The following is a 20,369-nucleotide window of genomic DNA, read 5'->3' as shown; positions in this document are numbered from 1 at the left end:
TATTATGAATTGCCATTTGTGTGAGGAAATGATTATATTCATATATAAGTTTATAAATTCAGAAAGCATTCCGAAAATTCATAGAGTATCCAGGGGTAACTTTGTCTCTAGTGTTGAACTAGAGGTGGGAGGAAGATTTAATTTCCACTACATGCCCTTTGGTGCCTTTTGAATTCAGAACAATTTCCATTATTTATTAAAAATAAAATATCAGCCGGGCGCGGCAGCTCACGCCTGTAATCCCAACACTTTGGAAGGCCGAGGCGGGAGGATCACTTGAACTCAGGAGGATCACTTGAACTCTGAAGTTTGAGACCACCCTGGGCAACATAGTGAGACCCTATGTCTACAAAAATAATATAAATAAAGTAAAATATCACGTGTTACGGAATCCCTGGTATTTGGCGGGACACTGGATACTGGAAACAATTGTGGAGCTCTTTGGAAATTTACCTTAATAGGGAGTCCTCTCAAAGGCAGGAATGACTCTACAAGGGTGAGTTTTCAAATGTGCCATGGGGGCCTCGGGCCTCAGCAGCATCCAGAGCCCTACGGACGGGCAGGTTCTTACGTCTCAACTCCCATCGCACCAGTTCTGCAGCTTTCTAAAGGTATCCAGCACTTTCTACCTTGCATTCTATCTTCATCTTCGCTAGGCCTCACAGCACCGCATGATCCCGGGGCAGGGTGCTTATCAGACTCGCGTGTGTCTCCAAGCCACCTAGGGCACCGTCAAGCACAGGGTCCAGAAAGCTCCAATGAAAGAGATAAAAGCGCGAACCCGGGGGGCGGAGCTTGCAGTCAGCCGAGATCGCGCCACCGCACTCTAGCCAGGGCGACAGAGCGAGACTCCGTCTCAAAAAAAGAAAGAAAGGCATAAAATCAGCAAAGAAAGGAGACTGAGGAGCAAACCGCGAGAGTAGAGGCGGGAGGAGGCCCACCCTACGCCCTGCCCCCACGAAGCACAAGCCCCGCCTGCGTCCTGGGCTCCCGGGTCTACAAAGCTGGGCCCCGCTGAGCTGCGACACCGGAACCAAGGAGCACGGTCGGCCGGGAATAGGCTCCTCCCGTGCGCAATGACGCCGCGGCCGCCGCGCGAGGGGTGGGACCGTAGGCGCCGTGCAGCCACGGACCAATGGGCGGGCGCCGGACGACCTGTGGCCCAATGGCGGAGGCGCGCGGGCACGCTGGGGGCGGGCCGGACGCGCCGACTTTTCCAGAAGACCCGGATAGTTCCTCCTGGCCACGCCGCGCCGGCTCTGGGTTCTCAGCCTCGTTTGCTTTTCCTCCGCTGGAGCAGCGATGGCGGCGGTGAAAACCCTAAACCCCAAGGCCGAGGTGGCCCGAGCGCAGGCGGCCCTGGCGGTCAACATCAGCGCGGCGCGGGGTCTGCAGGACGTGCTAAGGACCAACCTGGGGCCCAAGGGCACCATGAAGATGTGAGGCGGGGCTGAAGGGAGGGCCGGGTGGGCACCGCGCGCCGCCACGCACCTGGCTGGTCCGGGACCACGGGCTGGAGCCCGCCGCCTCGGGGCTCCGCAGCCGCCCTTCTCCGCGTCCTTCGGGGTCGGTCCTGTTCTCTGCTAAGCCCCACCGTCCCAGCCATTTCTTCTAGCGTTCATGCCGTCTCTGGGGAGAACAAAGCGTCTCTAGAGCGCGGCGTTCCCCTCCCTTTGGGGCTTCCAGGCACTCTGAGGACTCGGCACAATCTCTGCGGGGACGGGGTGGGCACTACACCTGTTCCTCCAGCCTGCGGGAGATAACTAGCCCCATATCCCTGGCTCCGTAAGATCTGGGAAGAGCCCGTTTTCTAATGGGACTTTTAGTTATCGTTGAAAAGTCACTTCTGATTCATTTCTGTCCCTTAAACAGGCTCGTTTCTGGCGCTGGAGACATCAAACTTACTAAAGACGGCAATGTGCTGCTTCACGAAATGGTGAGAGGTGCTCTGCTCTAGGTCAGAAAGGTCTTGATTTTCCGTAGATTGTTTGCTTTGTGGAAAGATTTGCAGTGTCCGTTTTCAAGGCAGGAGAACATTTAGAAGTGGCATGTAATCAGTAATAGTACAGTGCCTGGAGTCTGACAGCTCTGCCTTTGAATTCCTGCTTTTTTGCTATTCACAGTCTGGGCTAAAGGACTGTAATTGTATATTAAAGTTAATTATTATAAAATTTGAAAAATTGAGAGGTTGACACAATCACATGGGCAAAATGCATGAGGATGATTTTTCTTTTTTTCTTTTTTTTTTTTTTTTTTTTTTAGTTTTTATTAGACGAAGTGTTGCTGTGTCGCACAGTGCCACAATCTTGGCCCACTGCAACCTCCACCTCCCGGATTCAAGCGATTCTTCTGTCTTAGCCGCCCAAGTAGCGAGGATTGCAGGCTCGGGCCACCACTCCCAGTTAATTTTTGTATTTTTAGTAGAGAGAGGATTTCACTGTGTTGGCCAGGCTGGTCTTGAACTCCTGACTTCAGGTGATCCGCCCGCCAAAAGTGCTGGGATTACTAGGCGTGAGCCACCGCACGCAGCCGGTTTTTCTCTTTTTAAAACAGCAATTTCTCCGTTAGGTCTCATCTGCATCTCCAAGTGGAGGGGATTGAAATCTGTCTCTTTGCAAGTCTTAGGGATGGAGAATATGAGATTATTGGGGGGAGTATGCGTTTTACTCATCCCCTGAATTCCCAAAACTTAGCAGTTCAAGAACAGGAAATGATTTCCTGCTGATTTGAGTTCAGAATAATACTTAGGGTTTTACTAGTAGCGTACCAAGCTATCAACATCCAAATGAAATATCTTTAGTAAGGACTTGGTAACCTAGGAGGTGTAGTGTTTGTTTTTAGTGGGCTCAATGGTGGCCCGTGTTGGAAAAGTGGAGCATAGTTAAACTTGATGTCGGAATTGTTTGGGGGCTGGGTGTGGTGGCTCATGCTTGTAATCCCAGCACTTTGGAAGGCTGAGGTAGGTGGCTCATTTGAGGCCAGGAGTTCACGACCAGCCCTGGCCAACGTGGTAAAACTCTGTCTCTACAAAAAATACAAAAATTAGCCGGACGTGGTCCTGCATGCCTGTTGTCTCAGCTACTCCAGAGGCGGAGGCAGGAGAATCGATTGCTTGAACCTGGGAGGCTGAGGTGTCATTGAGCCGAGTTTGTGCCACTGCACTCCAATGTAGGTGACAGAGACTGTCTCCAAAACAAAACAAAAAATTATTTGGGTTTTAGTGTGTGAGAAATACAGCATAAGTAGAGAGAAGCACGTTGAACATTTACAATTTAAGAAAAAATTATAAAATGGACACACACAACCACCACTGTAGCTAAGAAATAAATTGTTGCTACCACCTCTGAAGTCTCCTCCCACTGGAACCTCTCTCCAATCTCCAGAAGTCTTTCAGTTTTCTTTGAAAAAATTACAAACCTACAAAAATAATTACGATGTGTGTGCCCTTTAGGAGATACCTGACTTATTCTCACTAGAGCCATACACTTGCCATAAAGAGGCAAGGATGTAAAATTATGTTTTACTGTTAACTGGTAGCTCTGTCATTTTGAGTAAACTTTTACTTAGCCTCAAGCTTCCTCATCTGTAAAGTAGAGATAACCTGGGAAATAAATTACACATGAAAACGTTTCAATCATAATTGCATGTGCGTGATAGCTAATCGAAGTAATTTGTAGCCAAACACTTGGGTAGCTTTTTCAAGTAGATAGCACATAAAGAGGCCCTTCCTACATTTTGTTTGTGTTATATTTAGACTGCTTCATGTTGTTTTAAGTGATTCATTCTTTTTCTACTTTCAGCAAATTCAACATCCAACAGCTTCCTTAATAGCAAAGGTAGCAACAGCCCAGGATGATATAACTGGTGATGGTACGACTTCCAATGTCCTAATCATTGGAGAACTACTGAAACAGGCGGATCTCTACATTTCTGAAGTATGCACAACTCTTGTTTCTGTAATATTTTATTGTATATAGGAAGTGTCTGATACTTATTTATACAAATTGATGTGCTGTTAATAGCTGAGGCCATACAGTAGAACTAGGGGGCTTAAATCTGGGTCTTTGTCCTGGTCTAAAACAAATTGTGACCTTGGACAGGTTATGGAACCTTTCTTGGCCTGAAAATAATTTTGTAATGAAGTTGCATTGCCTATGTGATTTGTATCTGTCCTTAGTGTAGATTAATAATTTAGATCTAAAAGTGGAATGTTTAGGACTAGGAATATTTGTTAGGAAAAAAGCATCCAAAAGCTTATATTTGGATAAATTCCACTTTTTTAAGCCCTGACTAGTTCCAAGGTTAAAACAAACCTCAGTGAGTATGAATCTGTTGTCAGAATTTCCTGGAAAAAGAGAGCAGTCTTTATTAAATAATTAGTAAATGATGTGAATTAGTTTGAGATTACCTATAGAAAAGAGAATAGTCCAAGCGTGGTCGCTCACACCCGTAATCCCAGCACTTTGAGAGGCCGAGGTGAGCGGATCACCTGAGGTCGAGAGTTCGAGACCAGTCTGACCAACATGGAGAAACCCCATCTCTGCTAAAAATACAAAAATTAGCTGGGCATGGTGGCGCATGCCTGTAATCCCAGCTACTTGGGAGGCTGAAGTAGGACAATCGCTTGAACCCAGGAGGCAGAGGATGTGGTGAGTCGGGATCGTGCCATTGCCTCCAGCCTGGGCAACAAGTGCGAAACGCCGTCTCCAAAAAAAAAAAAAAGAAAGAAAGAAAAGATAGAATAATGTTACCATCTGCGAGTCCTTGGTTGGGACACAGTGTCAATTTTGAATGATTCAGAGTGGTTTGCACAGTGAATACCCAAGTGTGCTTTATAGTTTCCTTGGCTTTGACCCTGTGCTAGAGCATTACCTGTTCTTCTCCTCTGCATTGAAAGGAATATTTATCCTTTTAAATGTATTCTGAAAGCCAGCACATTATATTACCTCGTGTTCAAAGGTATGATGATCCAGAATACCCCTTCAGGAATTAACTGAACTTTGTCAGGAACTGTGGTTGTACCTACTTGATGCAAGTGTTAATGTGTGTTTATTGTAGGGCCTTCATCCCAGAATAATCACTGAAGGATTTGAAGCTGCAAAGGAAAAGGCCCTTCAGTTTTTGGAAGAAGTCAAAGTAAGCAGAGAGATGGACAGGGAAACACTTATAGATGTGGCCAGAACATCTCTTCGTACTAAAGTTCATGCTGAACTTGCAGATGTCTTAACAGAGGTATATATTAAATGTTGTCTGTGTCTGGTATAATACACCTATATAGAAAATCTCTGATAGTAGAAACATGAATATAATTCCCAATTTCAATTACAAGGTGCTGTATAGGTTCATTTTTGGGGCAATAATACCTAATTTGTGTCTCTAAAATGAGGAAATTCAAATAATAGTATACGTAACTGGGTTATAAAAGTAAAATTGAGGCTTTCATTAAAAGGTTTGTAAAGTGGAGATTTTGTTACTAGAAAGCTTCCAAGTTACCAGTATTTTTAATGAAACAGGAGAATTGTTAATGTTAATTAATGTTAATGTTTGGGAATTACAGATTGAGATTTCAGAAATGTAAATGGCTTCAGTTGTTGCTGTTTACATATATTCTGTTTGCTCATAGAAAAAGACTTAAATCAGTGTATAATTGTAAAATGAAACTGTCTAGCCTTCGGAAAAGCAAGATGTTTCTGCTGCTGCAAATTGAATTTACTTAATGGTTATGCTCCTCCAATTGCAGGCTGTAGTGGACTCCATTTTGGCCATTAAAAAACAAGATGAACCTATTGATCTCTTCATGATTGAGATCATGGAGATGAAACATAAATCTGAAACTGATACAAGGTAGGTGGTAGAATACTGTGAAATACTAATGATCAGGCATGGGGGCTTACTCCTGTAATCCCAGCACTTTGGGAGGCCGTGGCGGGCAAATCACCTGAGGTCAGGAGTTCAGACCAACCTGGCCAACATGGAGAAACCCCGTTTCTATTAAAATTACAAAAATTAGCTGGGTGTACCGGGCGTGGTGGCACGCACCTGTAATCCCAGCTACACGGGAGGCTGATGCAGCAGAATCGCTTGAATCTGGGAGGTGGAGGTTGCAGTGAGCTGAGATCACACCATTGCACTCCAGCCTGAGTGACAACAGTGAAACTCCGTCCCAAAAAAACAAAAAATAAACTGTGTTTAGAAATTTAGGGGTGCTTTGTACAATATATGGTTGGCTTTTTTTTTTTTTTTTTTTCCTAAGACCGAGTCTCACTCTTGTGGCCCAGGCTGGAGTGCAGTGGCACAATCTCTGCTCAACTGCAAGCTCTGCCTTCCAGGTTCACGTCATTCTGCTCCAGCTTCCTGAGTAGCTGGGACTACAGGTGTCCGCCATCACGCCTGGCTAATTCTTTTTGTATTTTTAGTAGAGAAGGGGTTTCACCATGTTAGCCAGGACGGTCTTAATCTCCTGACCTCGTGATTCGCCCGCCTCGGCCTCCCAGAGTGCTGGGATTACAGGCGTGAAATCGTTGGCAATTTTTAAAATATCTTTGGGTATAAAATGTTGTATATTTACCTGAAGATGTAAGCTGGATAAATTGCTAGATGAATATTGTTTTTACTTTTAGTAATATTTTCTCCTGAAATAAGGTGAATGTGATGTTATATTTATGGTTAGAGTGATTCTGAAAAGTGAATGACATCAGTCATTTGGCATTTATTGATGTGCTAGGTACGAAGCATAATGAGAAGTAGTAGAGAAATTTAAAAAATTTTTTTCAAAGACTTAGAAAATGTTTGTGTTTTTCTTTTTTGTGTGTGTGTGTGGAGAATGGAGTCTCCCTATGTTGCCCGGGCTGGTTTTAAATTCCTGGGATTAAGGCGTCCTCTCACTTCTGCCTCCCTAAGTGCTGGGATTACAGGCGCTTGGCAGAAAACATGTTTTTAAAGGACGTCATCACAGTTTGACAGCCTACTAGTGAGACTATCTCTGCAGACTTTTCTGTACAGCACGGGATCTTCAAGTAATTCAAGAAATAAGCTGGACACGGTGGCTCATGCTTGTAATCCCAGCACTTTAGGAGGCCGAGGCAGGCGGATCATGAGGTCAGGAGATTGAAACCATCCTGGCTAGGAGATTGAAACCCCGTCTCTACTGAAAATACAAAAAATATTAGCTGGGCATGGTGGTGGGCACCTGTAGTCCCAGCTACTCAGGAGGCTGAGGCAGGAGAATAGTGTGAACCCAGGAGGCGGAGCTTGCAGTGAGCCAAGACGACACCACTACCCTCCAGCCTGGGCGACAGAGCGAGACTCTGTCTCAAAAAAAAAAAAAAAAAAAAATGTGACTGCATGAAGTATCAATACCTTCTTAGTTGAGTGTTTAACATATTATATACCCATGTGAAAATCAATAACCGTAATTTTGTGTGTTTTGAACAGCTTAATCAGAGGGCTTGTTTTGGACCATGGAGCACGGCATCCTGATATGAAGAAAAGGGTGGAGGATGCATATGTCCTCACTTGTAACGTATCATTAGAGTATGAAAAAACGTAAGTTTATAGCCCCTTAACAGTGAAATCGAGGAACTTCGTATTTTAGGGGAGTTATTTTTTGTGAAACTTTGTTTCCCACTGTAAGGACAATAATGCTCAAATTGGTTTGGGGGAGTTACAGGAAACAGTCTCTGAAGATGTATAAGGGACAGGATTCGAGCTTAGTGAACTGTTAAATCTTAGGACTAAACCAGTTTCAGAAGCTACTTTCTTAGAATGTTTCCCTGTTTTCTGTAACCTTTTTTTTTTCTTAATAGAGAAGTGAGTTCTGGCTTTTTTTACAAAAGTGCAGAAGAGAGAGAAAAACTCGTAAAAGCTGAAAGAAAATTCATTGAAGATAAAGTTAAAAAAATAATAGAACTGAAAAGGAAAGTCTGTGGTGATTCAGATAAAGGATTTGTTGTTATTAATCAAAAGGTGAGAATGAAAACCCAATGTATAAACTAAATAGTATGTATCATCCTTTTTGCTTTTAAGGTGAAAGATGTTGAAATTAATTTTTATTTTTGTTATAGGGAATTGACCCCTTTTCCTTAGATGCTCTTTCAAAAGAAGGCATAGTCGCTCTGCGCAGAGCTAAAAGGAGAAATATGGAGAGGTATCCGAGTAATTTGACTTTTACTCATTTTGCAAGTGAATTAGGATTATTTTTCCTTACAATTTATTTTCGGGTTTTTCAACTGTACAATGAATTGTCGTTAACTATATTCACATTGTGCACCCCGTCAGCACTGTCCATCTCTAGGACTTTCTTCATCATCACAAACTGAAACTGTATACCCATTAAATAATTACTCCCCATTTCTCCCTCCCCCTTGCCCCTTGTAAACATTATTTTACTTTTTGTCTCTGAATTCAGTATACTGTTTCCCAAAGAGCTCACCACAATAAGAAGCTTTTTAAAAATTTTTTTTATTTTATTGTTATTTTTTGAGACAGTCTTGCCGTGCTGTGCAATGGCATGATCTTGGTTCATTGCAACTTCCACTTCCTGGGTTCATAGGATTCTCAGCCTCCCGAGTAGCTGGGATTACAGGTGTCTGCCACCATGCTCACTGAATTGTTTTGTGTTTTTTTAGTAGAGATGGGATTTTGCTGTGTTAGCTAGGCTGTTCTCAAACTCCTGGCCTCAAGTGATCCACCCACCTCAACCTCCCGAAGTGTTGGGATTACAGGTGTGAGCTACCATGCCTGGCTAATAAAGAGCTCTTGTCCACCTTTAGATTTCATTTGCTGACTTGGGGAGAGTGGTTTAAATGGAGGGTTAAGAGAAAATGCTAGTTTTCAGCTGGTTGATGGCAAATGGAAAGGCTTAGATTAAAGTACATTTTAAAATGTAATTTTGTGTGTAATTCTGGAAGATTCCTTCCTAAAAATTACTGGTCTTGTCTTTGAAATTCACTGGTAACATTGCTTATCCATCTCCCTTAAAATGCTATTTCAGGCTGACTCTTGCTTGTGGTGGGGTAGCCCTGAATTCTTTTGACGACCTAAGTCCTGACTGCTTGGGCCATGCAGGACTTGTGTATGAGTATACATTGGTAAGTGTATTTTCTTCTTCAAGGTAATAGAACCTTTTAGCTCATGAATTATTTTTGTTTGTGTGAGATGGGGTCTCACTCCTGCCCGGGCTGGAGTGCAGTGATGTGGTAACAGTTCACTGCAGCCTCATCTTCCTGGGTTCAAGTGATCCTCCCTCCTCAGGCTCCTGAGCAAATGGACCACAGACATGTGTGCTACCATGCCTGGCTAAATTTTTTTTTTTTTTTTGGTAGTTTTTGTAGAAATAAGTTCATACTGTGTTGCCCAGGCTGGTCTTAAACTCCCGGGCTCAGGCTGTCCTTCACCCTCAGCCTCCCAAAGTGCTGAGATTACAGGCATGAGCCACTGTGTTCATGAAGTCTTGAGCAGAAAAATTAATTGAAATTCAGGATCAGATTTTTGTTTGGGGAAAATCCCATTTCTTTTATATGTGATTTTTCAAAAGAAGATAATTTGCTTTAATGTGATCAAGTTTATTCCTTATTAATATGCTGCTTGTCATTCTCTGTAAGTCCCTCTTCTGTCTTCACTCTCTGCACAAATCCTGTTTTTGAAAATCATATTTTTTCTACACATAGGGAGAAGAGAAGTTCACCTTTATTGAGAAATGTAACAACCCTCGTTCTGTCACATTATTGATCAAAGGACCAAACAAGCACACACTCACTCAGATCAAAGATGCAGTGAGGGATGGCTTGAGGGCTGTCAAAAATGCTATTGATGATGGTAAGATCCTCACTGTATTTCAATTCTATTATATTGTTTTGCTGGTCTGAAAGGCATGGCCGAATACTGTGTTCTTTTATCAGTAGTTTACACAGCCAGACACCATGCAAAAGCAGTCTTCCCTTTAGAATGACCAATGGTATGCTAAGGTTTTTCATAGCATATCATTATTAAAGGTGAATACAGATAAATGAAATAATACTGATCTGTTGAAAGAGCTGCCAGCGGCTAGTGAAGCCATTCTGTTGAAACATTCTCCTATTTGATATGTTAGTCGCTTGTATTTTGTCATAGTAAATTTGTAAGAAATTAATGGCTTTCATATGTGTATTTTAGTTGTTGTTCATAATTAGTTCTGCAGTTTTCTTAGCATTTTTCCTTTTCCCCCATTCAACAGGCTGTGTGGTTCCAGGTGCTGGTGCTGTGGAAGTGGCAATGGCAGAAGCCCTGATTAAATATAAGCCCAGTGTAAAGGGCAGGGCACAGCTTGGAGTCCAAGCATTTGCTGATGCGTTGCTCATTATTCCCAAGGTGTGCACGCTTTTAACAGTCAATCTTCTAAAAGATTTAGCTGATCAAACCTTTTTGATAATGTAGGCTTTATTCATAATGTGGATTTTGGATAAGCCAAGTTTGATCAGTTTTCTTCCTGACTCTAGAACAGGTATTCCTCATCATCCAAATGTATTTGGTTTCTCTGGGAGGCCTGAATAACTGACGTTTCAGATAACAAGAGATAACCTGTAGTTTAATATTTGCAGTATTAGGGGTTATACTTGAGTACAAACTTGCTTTTTGCTTTTGTTTTAAACTGATACTATTTTCTATTATATACTAATTTTGAGGTATAATTTATGACTGGTATATTGCTGCTGGGTTTGAGGTAGATGAGAGAATTGATCAGTAACTTGTGTCTGGTTATTCTCTGAAGGAAGCATAAATGTTCTGTCTTCATGCAATGAGATTTTTTTGTTTGTTTGTTTGTTTGAGACGGAGTTTTGCTCTTATTGCCCAGGCTGGAGAGCAGTGGTGCGATCTCGGCTCACTGCAGCCTCAGCCTCTCAAGTAGCTGGGATTACAGGCACTTGCCACCACACCCAGCTAGGTTTTTGTGGGTTTTTTTTTTTTTTTTTTTTTTTTTTTTTTTTTTTTTATTTTTTAGTAGAGATGGGGTTCCACCATGTTGGCCAGGCTGGTCTCAAACTCCCAACTTCAGGTGATCCACCTGCCATGGCCTCCCAAAGTGCTGGGATTACAGGCATGAGCTACTGCACCAAGCTGAGATTTTCTTTTTCTTTTTTTTCTTATCTTTTTTTTTTTTAAACAGTTATTCCTGTTTTCTCAAGAATTAAATTTGTTTACTTTAGGTTCTTGCTCAGAACTCTGGTTTTGACCTTCAGGAAACATTAGTTAAAATTCAAGCAGAACATTCAGAATCAGGTCAGCTTGTGGGTGTGGACCTGAACACAGGTAAGAGAATGCAACTGTTGTAGAGGGAAAACTAGATGTAATACATGTGAGTTGAAGCCAGGAAAGATTGAAAATGGGGACCAAAAAAAAATGTTTTGCTTTGCAATTTGACACCACTACTATTAGGGAACTCTGGGTTCTAAAATATGATAAAATAGGATATTAATAAAAAATGGAATGACTAGGTATAATTAAGGGACTAGAGTAGGTAGACATGAGTAATTTGGGGATACAATTTTGGAGATGTTGAGTGGTGGTAGATGGTTCAGATTAATGTTGAAGGATTTTCATATTGTATTTGCCTTACTTAGTTTTTAATCAAGTACTATGATAAAATAGATTTGGTGATTATATTCCTGGATGAAAACCAGCTAAAGATAGCAATTAATGCCAGAAAAGGGGATCTCGAAATGTAGTGAAATGGTGACAGCCCTAATCTTAGGTTCCTGTAAACAAAACAACACAAATTAAGTACAAAGTAGGAGATGACAGGTACATCCATGCAGTATGTGCAAGACCTATTGTTGTCAGCATTATTATTTAATAGAAAAGGTTTCCGGAATGAGGGAAATGATCAGTCCATTTTAGCCAGATTATAGTTGAAGTGCTATACTTCAGTATGAGTAAACAAATCTATCCAGAAGAAGAGGGGGGCGGTGTTCAGGACTTCTCAGTAGAAGTCAGACACTCATCAAATATTGTGTTTAGAGTAGAAAATTGGGCTAACAGAGAAGCTTTGAACTCTCATAGTTAATGCTGGAAAAAATGAGTCATCAGTGATAAGCAAAGCCACACACAATATTGTTGGTTCTTATTGACTGAACTTACTTTAAGAAGATTTGGTTGCTTTTTAGGTGAGCCAATGGTAGCAGCAGAAGTAGGTGTGTGGGATAACTATTGTGTAAAGAAACAGCTTCTTCACTCCTGGTAAGTTTGGGAAAATGAAAACTAAACTGTTAGAGAATCATACTCTTCATTTGGTGTGTTCTGTTTAGTTGCTCCTTTTCCCCCCATGAATAATGTAATCAGCTGGAAGTATGGAAACTGAACTAGCCCTCTCTGATGTTTAGAGGGGAAGGGGAAAATTTAATTGGATGTAATGTGTGCAGCTTGGTTGGAAGTGGGAAATTGAGTCGAATTAGGACTCCTAATCATCTGAGCCATCTTATTTTTGTCCCCCTTTCAGCACTGTGATTGCCACCAACATTCTCTTGGTTGATGAGATCATGCGAGCTGGAATGTCTTCTCTGAAAGGTTGAATTGAAGCTTCCTCTGTATCTGAGTCTTGAAGACTCTGCAAAGTGATCCTGAGAGAATACAGCTGTGGAATTTTTGTCCAAGCTTCAAATGATTTCCAAAGGAATTTTCCCATATGAAAAAAGGAGAGAACACTGGCATCTGTTGAAATTTGGAAGTTCTGAAATTACAGTATTTTTAAAAATTGCACTGAAGCGTATACACATAAAGCAGCTCTTTTACCCAGTAAACAGGATGTTTTGCTTTAGCAGCAGTGACATAAAATTCCATGTTAGATAAGCATATGTTACTTGTTATTAAATATTCCTTGAAAAGCAAATTTTAATGGCTTAATTTTATGTAGACGTATGTTAAATTATCCAACAGTACCCTATTGTTAAACATTTGGTTTTAAAATTTTTATGCTAATATAAACAAGTAATTTAAAATTTTGAAAGCATCCTTGTTAGTATAAATTTCTGAGTAAATGCATTGGGTCAGTTGGACTTTGAATGCTTTTAAAATGGCTTTGCTAAAATGCTCCCCCCCTCCACAAAGTTAAGTTGTAGGAAATGGGAAGAGGAGTAAGCTAGAGGCGAGGGAGTTGAGAGAGCTGCAAGTGTAAAGAGGCAAAAACAGGCAGAGGTAAAAAGATGATACAAGGCGTGGTGACTAAGGGTTACGGTTATTGGGTGAAATTTGAGATTTGTAGGCCGACTGTGTTTTCAAGCTTCTGAACTTTTGCTTATGCAAAATATCCCAAAGCCTCTAGTGTCATATTTTTCTCACCCAAATTACTGCGTTCCACGAGATTATATAGTTGGTCTATCTCAGCAGCCCTTGAAGGTGAAGTTGTGTGTTACTAGGCTGTGTTTTGGGGGGTCAGCAGTGGCCTGAAGTGAGTTGTGCAATAAATGTTAAGTTGAAACCTCCTTTCTGGTCTTGAATGGTATGACGCACAAAAGCAATCTTAAGGGGAATGTAAACTGCCCAAAAGTTCAAAAAAGTAGTGAGGGGGTCTCTGGAACGGAAGGGACCCTTAAACGTGGTCTTCCTTAATTCGCTGGGCGGCCCTGAAGGTGGTGTGGTGAGTCCTCCGCCTCGCTCTGTAAGTTTCCCCCTGCTGAACTGTAGGGTAAGGGGTGGGTGGTGGGTGGTGGAGCAGTCTGCGCATGTGCATAGGGCTTGACCGCTGCAGTGAAGGAGGGCGCATGCGCAGTGGGGCCGCGCGTGTGCGCGGCGCAGCTCGCCAGTCCTGATTCCGGCATGGGTTGGTTAGTACCCCTCCTGTCCCTGCTGTTGCTCCTGGTCGGCGCATGGCTCAAGCTAGGTCAGTGAACCGGCCGTCCATCCCCGGGGCGCTGGGAAGGAGATGGGGTGCTCCGCCCTGGCGGGAGAGAGCCAGAGGCCCCTCTGCTCGCCTTCGGGATGCGGCTGCAGCAGTCGGCTGGGGAGGTCGCTCTTGGCGCCGGTGGCGTCTCACTGCCTTGTGCTTTCAACTTCGTGCGCTGGAATCTTTCAAACCTAAAAAAGGGAAAGAGAGGCCAGGCCCGGTGGCTCAAGCCTGTAATCCCAGCACTTTGGAAGGCCGAGGCGGGCAGATCACGAGGTCAGGCAGTTCAAGAGCAGCCTGGGCAATATGATGAAACCCTGTCTCTACTAAAAATACAAAAAATTGGCCGGGCGCGGTGGCTCAATCCTGTAATCCCAGCACTTTGGGAGGCCGAGACGGGTGGATCACGAGGTCAGGAGATCGAGACCATCCTGGCTAACACAGTGAAACCCCGTCTCTACTAAAAAATACAAAAAAACTAGCCGGGCGAGGTGGCGGGCGCCTGTAGTCCCAGCTACTCGGGAGGCTGAGGCAGGAGAATGGTCTGAACCCGGGAGGCGGAGCTTGCAGTGAGCTGAGATCCGGCCACTGCACTCCAGCAAGGGGGACAGAGTGAGACTCCGTCTCAAAAAAAAAAAAATACAAAAAATTAGCCGGGCGTGGTGGCGGGGGCCTGTAGTCCCAGCTACTCAGGAGGCTGAAGCAGGAGAATCGCTTGAACCCGAGAGGCGGAGGTTGCAGTGATCCGAGATCGGGCCACTGCGCTCCGACCGGGGCGACACAGCAAGGCTCCGCCTCAAAAAAAAAAAAAAAAGAAAAACTGAAAATGGATGAAATCAGTGTGAATGTGTCAGAATAAGAGAGCCAAAGATAGGATCTTGAGGAACATCAAAAGACGAGGACTCTGCCTTGAAAGAAGTTGTAGTGCTTAGACACTTTCTTGGAAAGACTGTGAAGTGGTGCATCAAGCTGAAGAAATGTGGCCTGTTGGAAACAGCACCGTAGAGAGACCTGAATCTAGTCCTGTCTCCTGCTAACTAGCTCTTTAAGTCATATTTCTTTTTCGAGTCTTGGTTTGCTCCTGTGGAATAAGGAGGTTGAAGCAAAGACCCTTTTTTGTTTATTATTTATTTATTTTGAGACAGAGTCTTGCCGTTACCCCCAGGCTGGAGTGCAGTGGCGCGATGTTGGCTCACTGCAACCTCTGCCCCCAGGTTCTAGTTATTCTCCTGCCTCAGCCTCCGGAGTAGTTGGGATTATAGGTGGACACCATCACACCTAGCTAATTTTTGGTTTTGTTTGTTTGTTTGAGACGGAATCTCACTGTTGTCACCTAGGCTGGAGTGCAGTGGTGTGATCTCAGCTCACTGCAACCTCTGCCTCCCGGGTTCAAGCGATTCTCCTGCTTCAGCCTCCTGAGAGCTGGGATTACAGGCACCTGACACCACGCCCGGCTAATTTTTGTATTTTTGATAGAGACGGGTTTTCGCCATGTTGGCCAAGCTGGTCTCGAACTCCTGACCTCAGGTAATCTGCCTGCCTGGGCCTCCTAGCATGGGATTCCAGGCGTGAGCCACTGCACCTGGCCCGTCCTTTTTAATTCCATGATTTTCTGAGGCATTCATACAAGTCTAAAGGTGCTCATTCAACTATTTGGCAATAATTGTGCACTTATAGCAGGAGCCAGGGATATACTGTCAAACATGTATGTATTATATGCTTCTCTTCTGGCTCATATAATGGTTAGAATCACTAATAACTGATAAGAGGTCAGTAAGTGGAGAGGAAGAGGCAGAGAAACAGCATAAGCAGAAGGATGGAAAGAAAGTGCTAGGTGTATTTTAGGGTAGAGTGTCTAAATTCGCCTAGCTGGGACAAGGGCTTGTGTAGAGGAAGAAAGAGGTACGTGCAAATCTACCATGTGGTCAACATTTCACCCATGCTATTTTATTGTTACTATTATCTTTTTATTTTTTATTTTTTGAGACAGGGTCTCACTGTGTCACCCAGGCTGGAGTGCAGTGACACAATGATAGCTCACTATGACCTTGAACTTCTGGGCTCAAGCAATTCTCCTGCCTTAGCCTCTGCACCCTGTCTCTGAGCCATTGTTCCTGGTTCCATGTTATTTTAATTGACACAGCTACTACCCAAGAGATAGTGAGATATTATCCCTATTTTTCATACTTATTATTTTTTCTTTTATTAACAAGCTATGGTCGTTCATAGATATTCCCATTTTTCAGATGAAGAAATTGAATCTCAGCTGGGCGTGTTGGCTCACACCTATAATCCCAGCACTTTGGGAGGCTGAGGTAGAAGGATCATTTGAGCTCAGGAGTTTGAGACCAGCCTGGGTGACACAACAAAACCCGATCTCTACAAAAAATACAAAAATTAGCCAGGTATGGTAGTGCACACTTGTGGTCCCAGCTACTCAGGAGGCTGAGGCGGGAGGATTGCTTGATCCGGCGGGGGCAGAGGTTGCAGTGATCCCAGATTGCACCACTGCACTCCAGTCTGGGTGACAGAGCGAAATCCTGTCACAAAAAGAAAAAAAAGAAAGAAATTGAATCTCAGATTAAGTAATTTGCCTAAGGTTTCCCAGCAAATCAAGTGGCAGAACAAGAATGTGAAGCCAAACAAAACGCAAAAGGAATTTTTTTTTTTTTTTTTGAGATGGAGTCTCACTCTGTTGCCCAGGCTGGAATGCAGTGGTGTGATCTTGGCTCACTGCAAGCTCCGCCTCCCAGGTTCACGCCATTTTCCTGCCTCAGCCTCCCGAGTAGCTGGGACTACCGGCGCTTGCCACCACATCCGGCTAATTTTTTTTTTTTTTTAATTTTTAGTAGAGAAGGGGTTTCACCGTGTTAGCCAGGATGGTCTTGATCTCCTGACCTTGTGATCCACCCGCCTGGGCCTCCAAAAGTGCTGGGATTACAGGGCGTAAGCCACCGCACCCAGCCCAAAAGGAATTTAAAGCCAGATTTTTAAGCCTCCACATTTTTTGTTGTGTTTTATTATACCATCATGAGTATTGCATACGATCCAAATATTACCACTTGTTTTATATATATGCATGTATTACTGATAACTCTCATTTTTCTTTGCAGGAAATGGACAGGCTACTAGCATGGTCCAACTGCCAGGTGGGAGATTCCTGATGGGAACAAATTCTCCAGACAGCAGAGATGGTGAAGGCCCTGTGCGGGAGGCAACAGTGAAACCCTTTGCCATTGACATATTTCCTGTCACCAACAAAGATTTCAGGTACATGAGGTGTTCTTCCAGGAGGAATGAAGGCCCTCTCTAATCTCATTATTTTTTCTTTCTTTTTTTTTTGAGACTTACTCACTCTGTCACTCAGGCGCTGGAGTGCAATGGCGCGATCTCGCTCACTGCAACCTCCGCCTCCTGGGTTCAAGCAATTCTCCTGCCTCCTCTCCAGACAGCAAAGATGGTGAAGGCCCTGGGCAGGAGGCGACAGTGAAACCCTTTACCCTTGACATATTTCCTGTCACCAACAAAGATTTCAGGTACATGAGGTGTTCTTCCAGGAGGAATGAAGGCCCTCTCTAATCTCATTATTTTTTCTTTCTTTCTTTCTTTCTTTTTTTGGAGACTTACTCACTCTGTCTCGCAGGCGCTGGAGTGCAATGGCGTGATGTCTCTCACTGCAACCTCCGCCTCCTGGGTTCAAGCAATTCTGCCTCCTGCCTCTGCCTCCGCAATTCCCAAGTAGCTGGAATTACAGGTGTTCACCACCACACCCAGCTAATTTTTTTTTTGTATTTTTTTAGTAGAGATGGGGTTTCACTATGTTGGCCAGGCTGGTCTCGAGCTCCTGACCTCAACTGATCTCCCCACCTCAGCCTCCCAGAGTGCTGGGATTACAGGTATGAGCCACTGCACCTGGCCTCATTCTTAATATCTAATATCTAAATCTAATATCTAAAGGAATACTAACTTGTTCACTGTCACGTGTCATCTTTGCAGTGTACTATGGGATAAGTGTTATATACGTTATTCAGATGAAGAACCTGAAATCCAAAGAGGTTTGACTGACTCAGTTAGTAGATGAGCTTGGCCTGGAACTCAAATCCCTGGGCTCTTGAGCCAGTGCATTTTCCATTACACTGGACATAGCACTGAGAAATACAAGCAAATGCCAGTCACTCAACAGAACCCTCTTCTACATGGGGAAAGGGATTGGGAGAAGGGACATCATAGTAGAGAGTCCTTTAAATTCCCCTTATAGGCTAGGTGTGGTGGCTCACACCTGCAATGTGAGCACTTTGGGAGGCCAAGGTGGGAGGATTGCTTGAGCTCAGGAGTTTGAGACCAGCCTGGCAACATAGGGAGACCTCTATCTCTGCTAAAATAAATGAATAAGTAAAAAATAAGTAAATAAGTATATAAATTTGTACATATTGTTATATATATAAATGTATATATATATAACAATCCATCTTACCCTGACAATCTGCCTGCTGAAACTTACTAAACCATACCAAAGTATATGAAAATTCATTTTATTATTATTATCATTATTATTTTTTTGAGACAGGGTCTGGCTCTGTCACCCAGGCTGAAGTTCAGTGGTATGATCTCAGCTCACTGCAGCCTCTGCATCCCGGGCTCAAACCATCCTCCCATCTCAGCCTCCTGAGTAGCTGGGACTACAGGTGCGCCCTACCACACCCAGCTTATTTTGTTTTGTGTTTTTGGTAGAGACAGGATTTTGCCCTGTTGCCCAGGCTGGTCTCGAGCTCCTGGGCTCAAGTGATCCTTCTGCCTTGGCCTCCCAAAGTGCTGGGATTATAGGTGTGACCCACCATGCCTGGCCTTGAAAATCCATTTTATTTTATTTTGTTTATTTATTTAGAGACGAGTTTTGCTCTTGTTGCCCTGGCTGGAGTGCAATGGTGCAATCTCAGCTCACCGCAACCTCCGCCTCCTGGTTTCAAGTGATTCTCCTGCCTCAGCCTCCTAAGTAGCTGGGATTACAGGCATGTACCACCACACCCAACTAATTTTTGTATTTTTAGTAGAGACAGGGTTTCTCCATGTTGGTCAGGCTGGTCTCGAACTCCTGACCTCAGGTGATCTGTCTGCCTTGGCCTCGTGAAGTGTTGGGATTACAGCTGTGAGCCACCACGTCCAGTCGAAAATCCATTTTAAAAGCCCAATTTTTCACTTCTATTTGGTTCAGTGTTTTTCATCTGTTAAATGGAGATAATAACAATAAAACCTGTTACCTACCTCTGATGACTGTTGTGAGATTAGATATGTGATGAAGGGCTGGATGCAGTGGCTCACGCCTGTAATCCCAACAATTTGGGAGGCTGGCATGGGAGGATCACTTGAGCCCAGGAGTTTGAGACCATCCTAGGCAACACAGACCCCATATCTACTAAAAATTTTTAAAAGGCTGGGCGCGGTGGCTCAAGCCTGTAATCTCAGCACTTTGGGAGGCCAAGACGGGTGGATCACAAGGTCAGGAGATCGAGACCATCCTGGCTAACACGGTGAAACCCTGTCTCTACTAAAAAATACAAAAAACTAGCCGGGCGAGGTGGTAGACGCCTGTAGTCCCAGCTACTCAGGAAGCTGAGGCAGAATGGTGTAAACATGGGAGGCGGAGCTTGCAGTGAGCTGAGATCCGGCCACTGCACTCCAGCCTGGGCGACAGAGTGAGACTCTGTCTTAAAAAAAAAAAAAAATTAGCCCCTCATGGTAGCATGCACTTGTAGTCCCAGCTAGTAGGGAGGTTGAGGCAGGAGGATCACTTGAGTGTGGAAGGTTGAGGCTGTAGTGAGCCATGATTGCACCACTGCACTCCAACCTGGGCAACATCCTTTCTCAAAAAGGAAAAAAAAAAAAAAAGATAGGTGCTGGAGACCTTTCAGAAAAGAGATGAATTCCCCACCCTTAAATCTCCTGCTCAGTGGCTTTATTCATGATCTCTAAAAACAGGAGATAACTCACATGATCTTCAGCTGGTAAGTGTATAAACAATATATGGTATGTCCATACAGTAAGATACTACTCATTGATAAAAAGGGACAGACTACTAATGGCAACAACATGGACGAATCTCAGAAGCATTTGCTAAGTGAAGGAAACCACAGCCAGACCCAGAAGACTACATACTATATGATTCAAGTTATATGGTATTCTGGGAAAGGCAAAACCATAGGGACAAAAAAACCTGGTCTGTGGTTGGTGAGTTGCAGAGAAATTTTTTTAGAGGTGACCAATGGAACTATTCTGTATCTTGATTATTGTAGTGACTATATGCTTTGTCAAACTCACAAAACTGCTGGGCGCAGTGGCTCATGCCTGTAATCCCAACACTTTGGGAGCCCGAGGTGGGTGGATCACTTGAGCTCAGAATTTTTAGACCAGCCTGGGCAACATAGTGAGACCCCATCTCTATAAAATTAGCCAGGCATGGTGGCATGCACCTGTAGTCACAGCTACTTGAGAGGCTGAGGAGGGAAAATTGCTTGAG

General features: G+C 43.6%; 3 protein-coding genes and 2 non-coding genes across 11 annotated transcripts in view; 4 read left to right on the top strand and 1 right to left on the bottom strand.

The window, feature by feature from the left end:
- PSPH (phosphoserine phosphatase) overlaps positions 1-1,055 on the bottom strand; it is a 43,335-nt gene extending 42,280 nt beyond the window's left edge. For 4 of the 5 annotated variants that reach the window (XM_050783530.1, XM_050783528.1, XM_050783526.1 and 1 more), the window contains exon 1: positions 454-1,055. The gene's annotated coding sequence lies outside the window, so the exon portion shown is untranslated. The remainder of the gene's footprint in view (positions 1-453) is intronic. The other variant, XM_050783531.1, reaches the window with a different exon arrangement.
- Positions 1,056-1,086: 31 nt separating this feature from the next.
- Positions 1,087-13,454, top strand: CCT6A (chaperonin containing TCP1 subunit 6A). The gene is made up of 14 exons (XM_050783493.1): positions 1,087-1,439; positions 1,873-1,936; positions 3,801-3,935; positions 5,059-5,232; positions 5,741-5,844; positions 7,435-7,545; positions 7,806-7,965; positions 8,064-8,146; positions 8,993-9,089; positions 9,669-9,816; positions 10,214-10,347; positions 11,184-11,286; positions 12,141-12,213; positions 12,473-13,454. The coding sequence occupies exons 1-14, from the start codon at positions 1,303-1,305 to the stop codon at positions 12,543-12,545; spliced, it is 1,596 nt and encodes a 531-aa protein (XP_050639450.1). The 5' UTR covers positions 1,087-1,302; the 3' UTR covers positions 12,546-13,454.
- LOC126951843 (small nucleolar RNA SNORA22) lies at positions 4,807-4,940 on the top strand. The gene has a single exon (XR_007724690.1). It is a non-coding gene; the product is annotated as a small nucleolar RNA SNORA22 (small nucleolar RNA).
- Positions 9,870-10,004, top strand: LOC126951835 (small nucleolar RNA SNORA15). The gene has a single exon (XR_007724682.1). It is a non-coding gene; the product is annotated as a small nucleolar RNA SNORA15 (small nucleolar RNA).
- An 18-nt stretch (positions 13,455-13,472) lies between the features above and the next one.
- The window catches only part of SUMF2 (sulfatase modifying factor 2), a 15,683-nt gene continuing 8,786 nt past the window's right edge, over positions 13,473-20,369 (top strand). For all 3 annotated transcript variants that reach the window (XM_050783513.1, XM_050783512.1, XM_050783511.1), the window contains exons 1-2: positions 13,473-13,852; positions 16,969-17,125. In XM_050783513.1, coding sequence (XP_050639470.1) covers positions 13,789-13,852; positions 16,969-17,125 — 221 coding nt within the window. In that variant the 5' untranslated portion in view covers positions 13,473-13,788. The remainder of the gene's footprint in view (positions 13,853-16,968; positions 17,126-20,369) is intronic.

Source organism: Macaca thibetana, chromosome 3, assembly GCF_024542745.1.
Source record: "Macaca thibetana thibetana isolate TM-01 chromosome 3, ASM2454274v1, whole genome shotgun sequence".
In the NCBI taxonomy this organism is placed as follows: Eukaryota; Metazoa; Chordata; class Mammalia; order Primates; family Cercopithecidae; genus Macaca; species Macaca thibetana.
This window is presented reverse-complemented; position numbering and strand designations above follow the sequence as displayed.

What these genes read in the sequence shown, in the direction of transcription:
- CCT6A (XM_050783493.1), top strand. Translation starts at nt 1,303, where the DNA reads ATGGCGGCGGTGAAAACCCTAAACCCCAAGGCCGAGGTGGCCCGAGCG. An exon ending in ATGTGCTGCTTCACGAAATG is followed by an intron (nt 1,937 to 3,800) that starts GTGAGAGGTGCT and finishes TTCTACTTTCAG; the next exon opens with CAAATTCAACATCCAACAGC. An exon ending in CAAAAATGCTATTGATGATG is followed by an intron (nt 9,817 to 10,213) that starts GTAAGATCCTCA and finishes CCCATTCAACAG; the next exon opens with GCTGTGTGGTTCCAGGTGCT.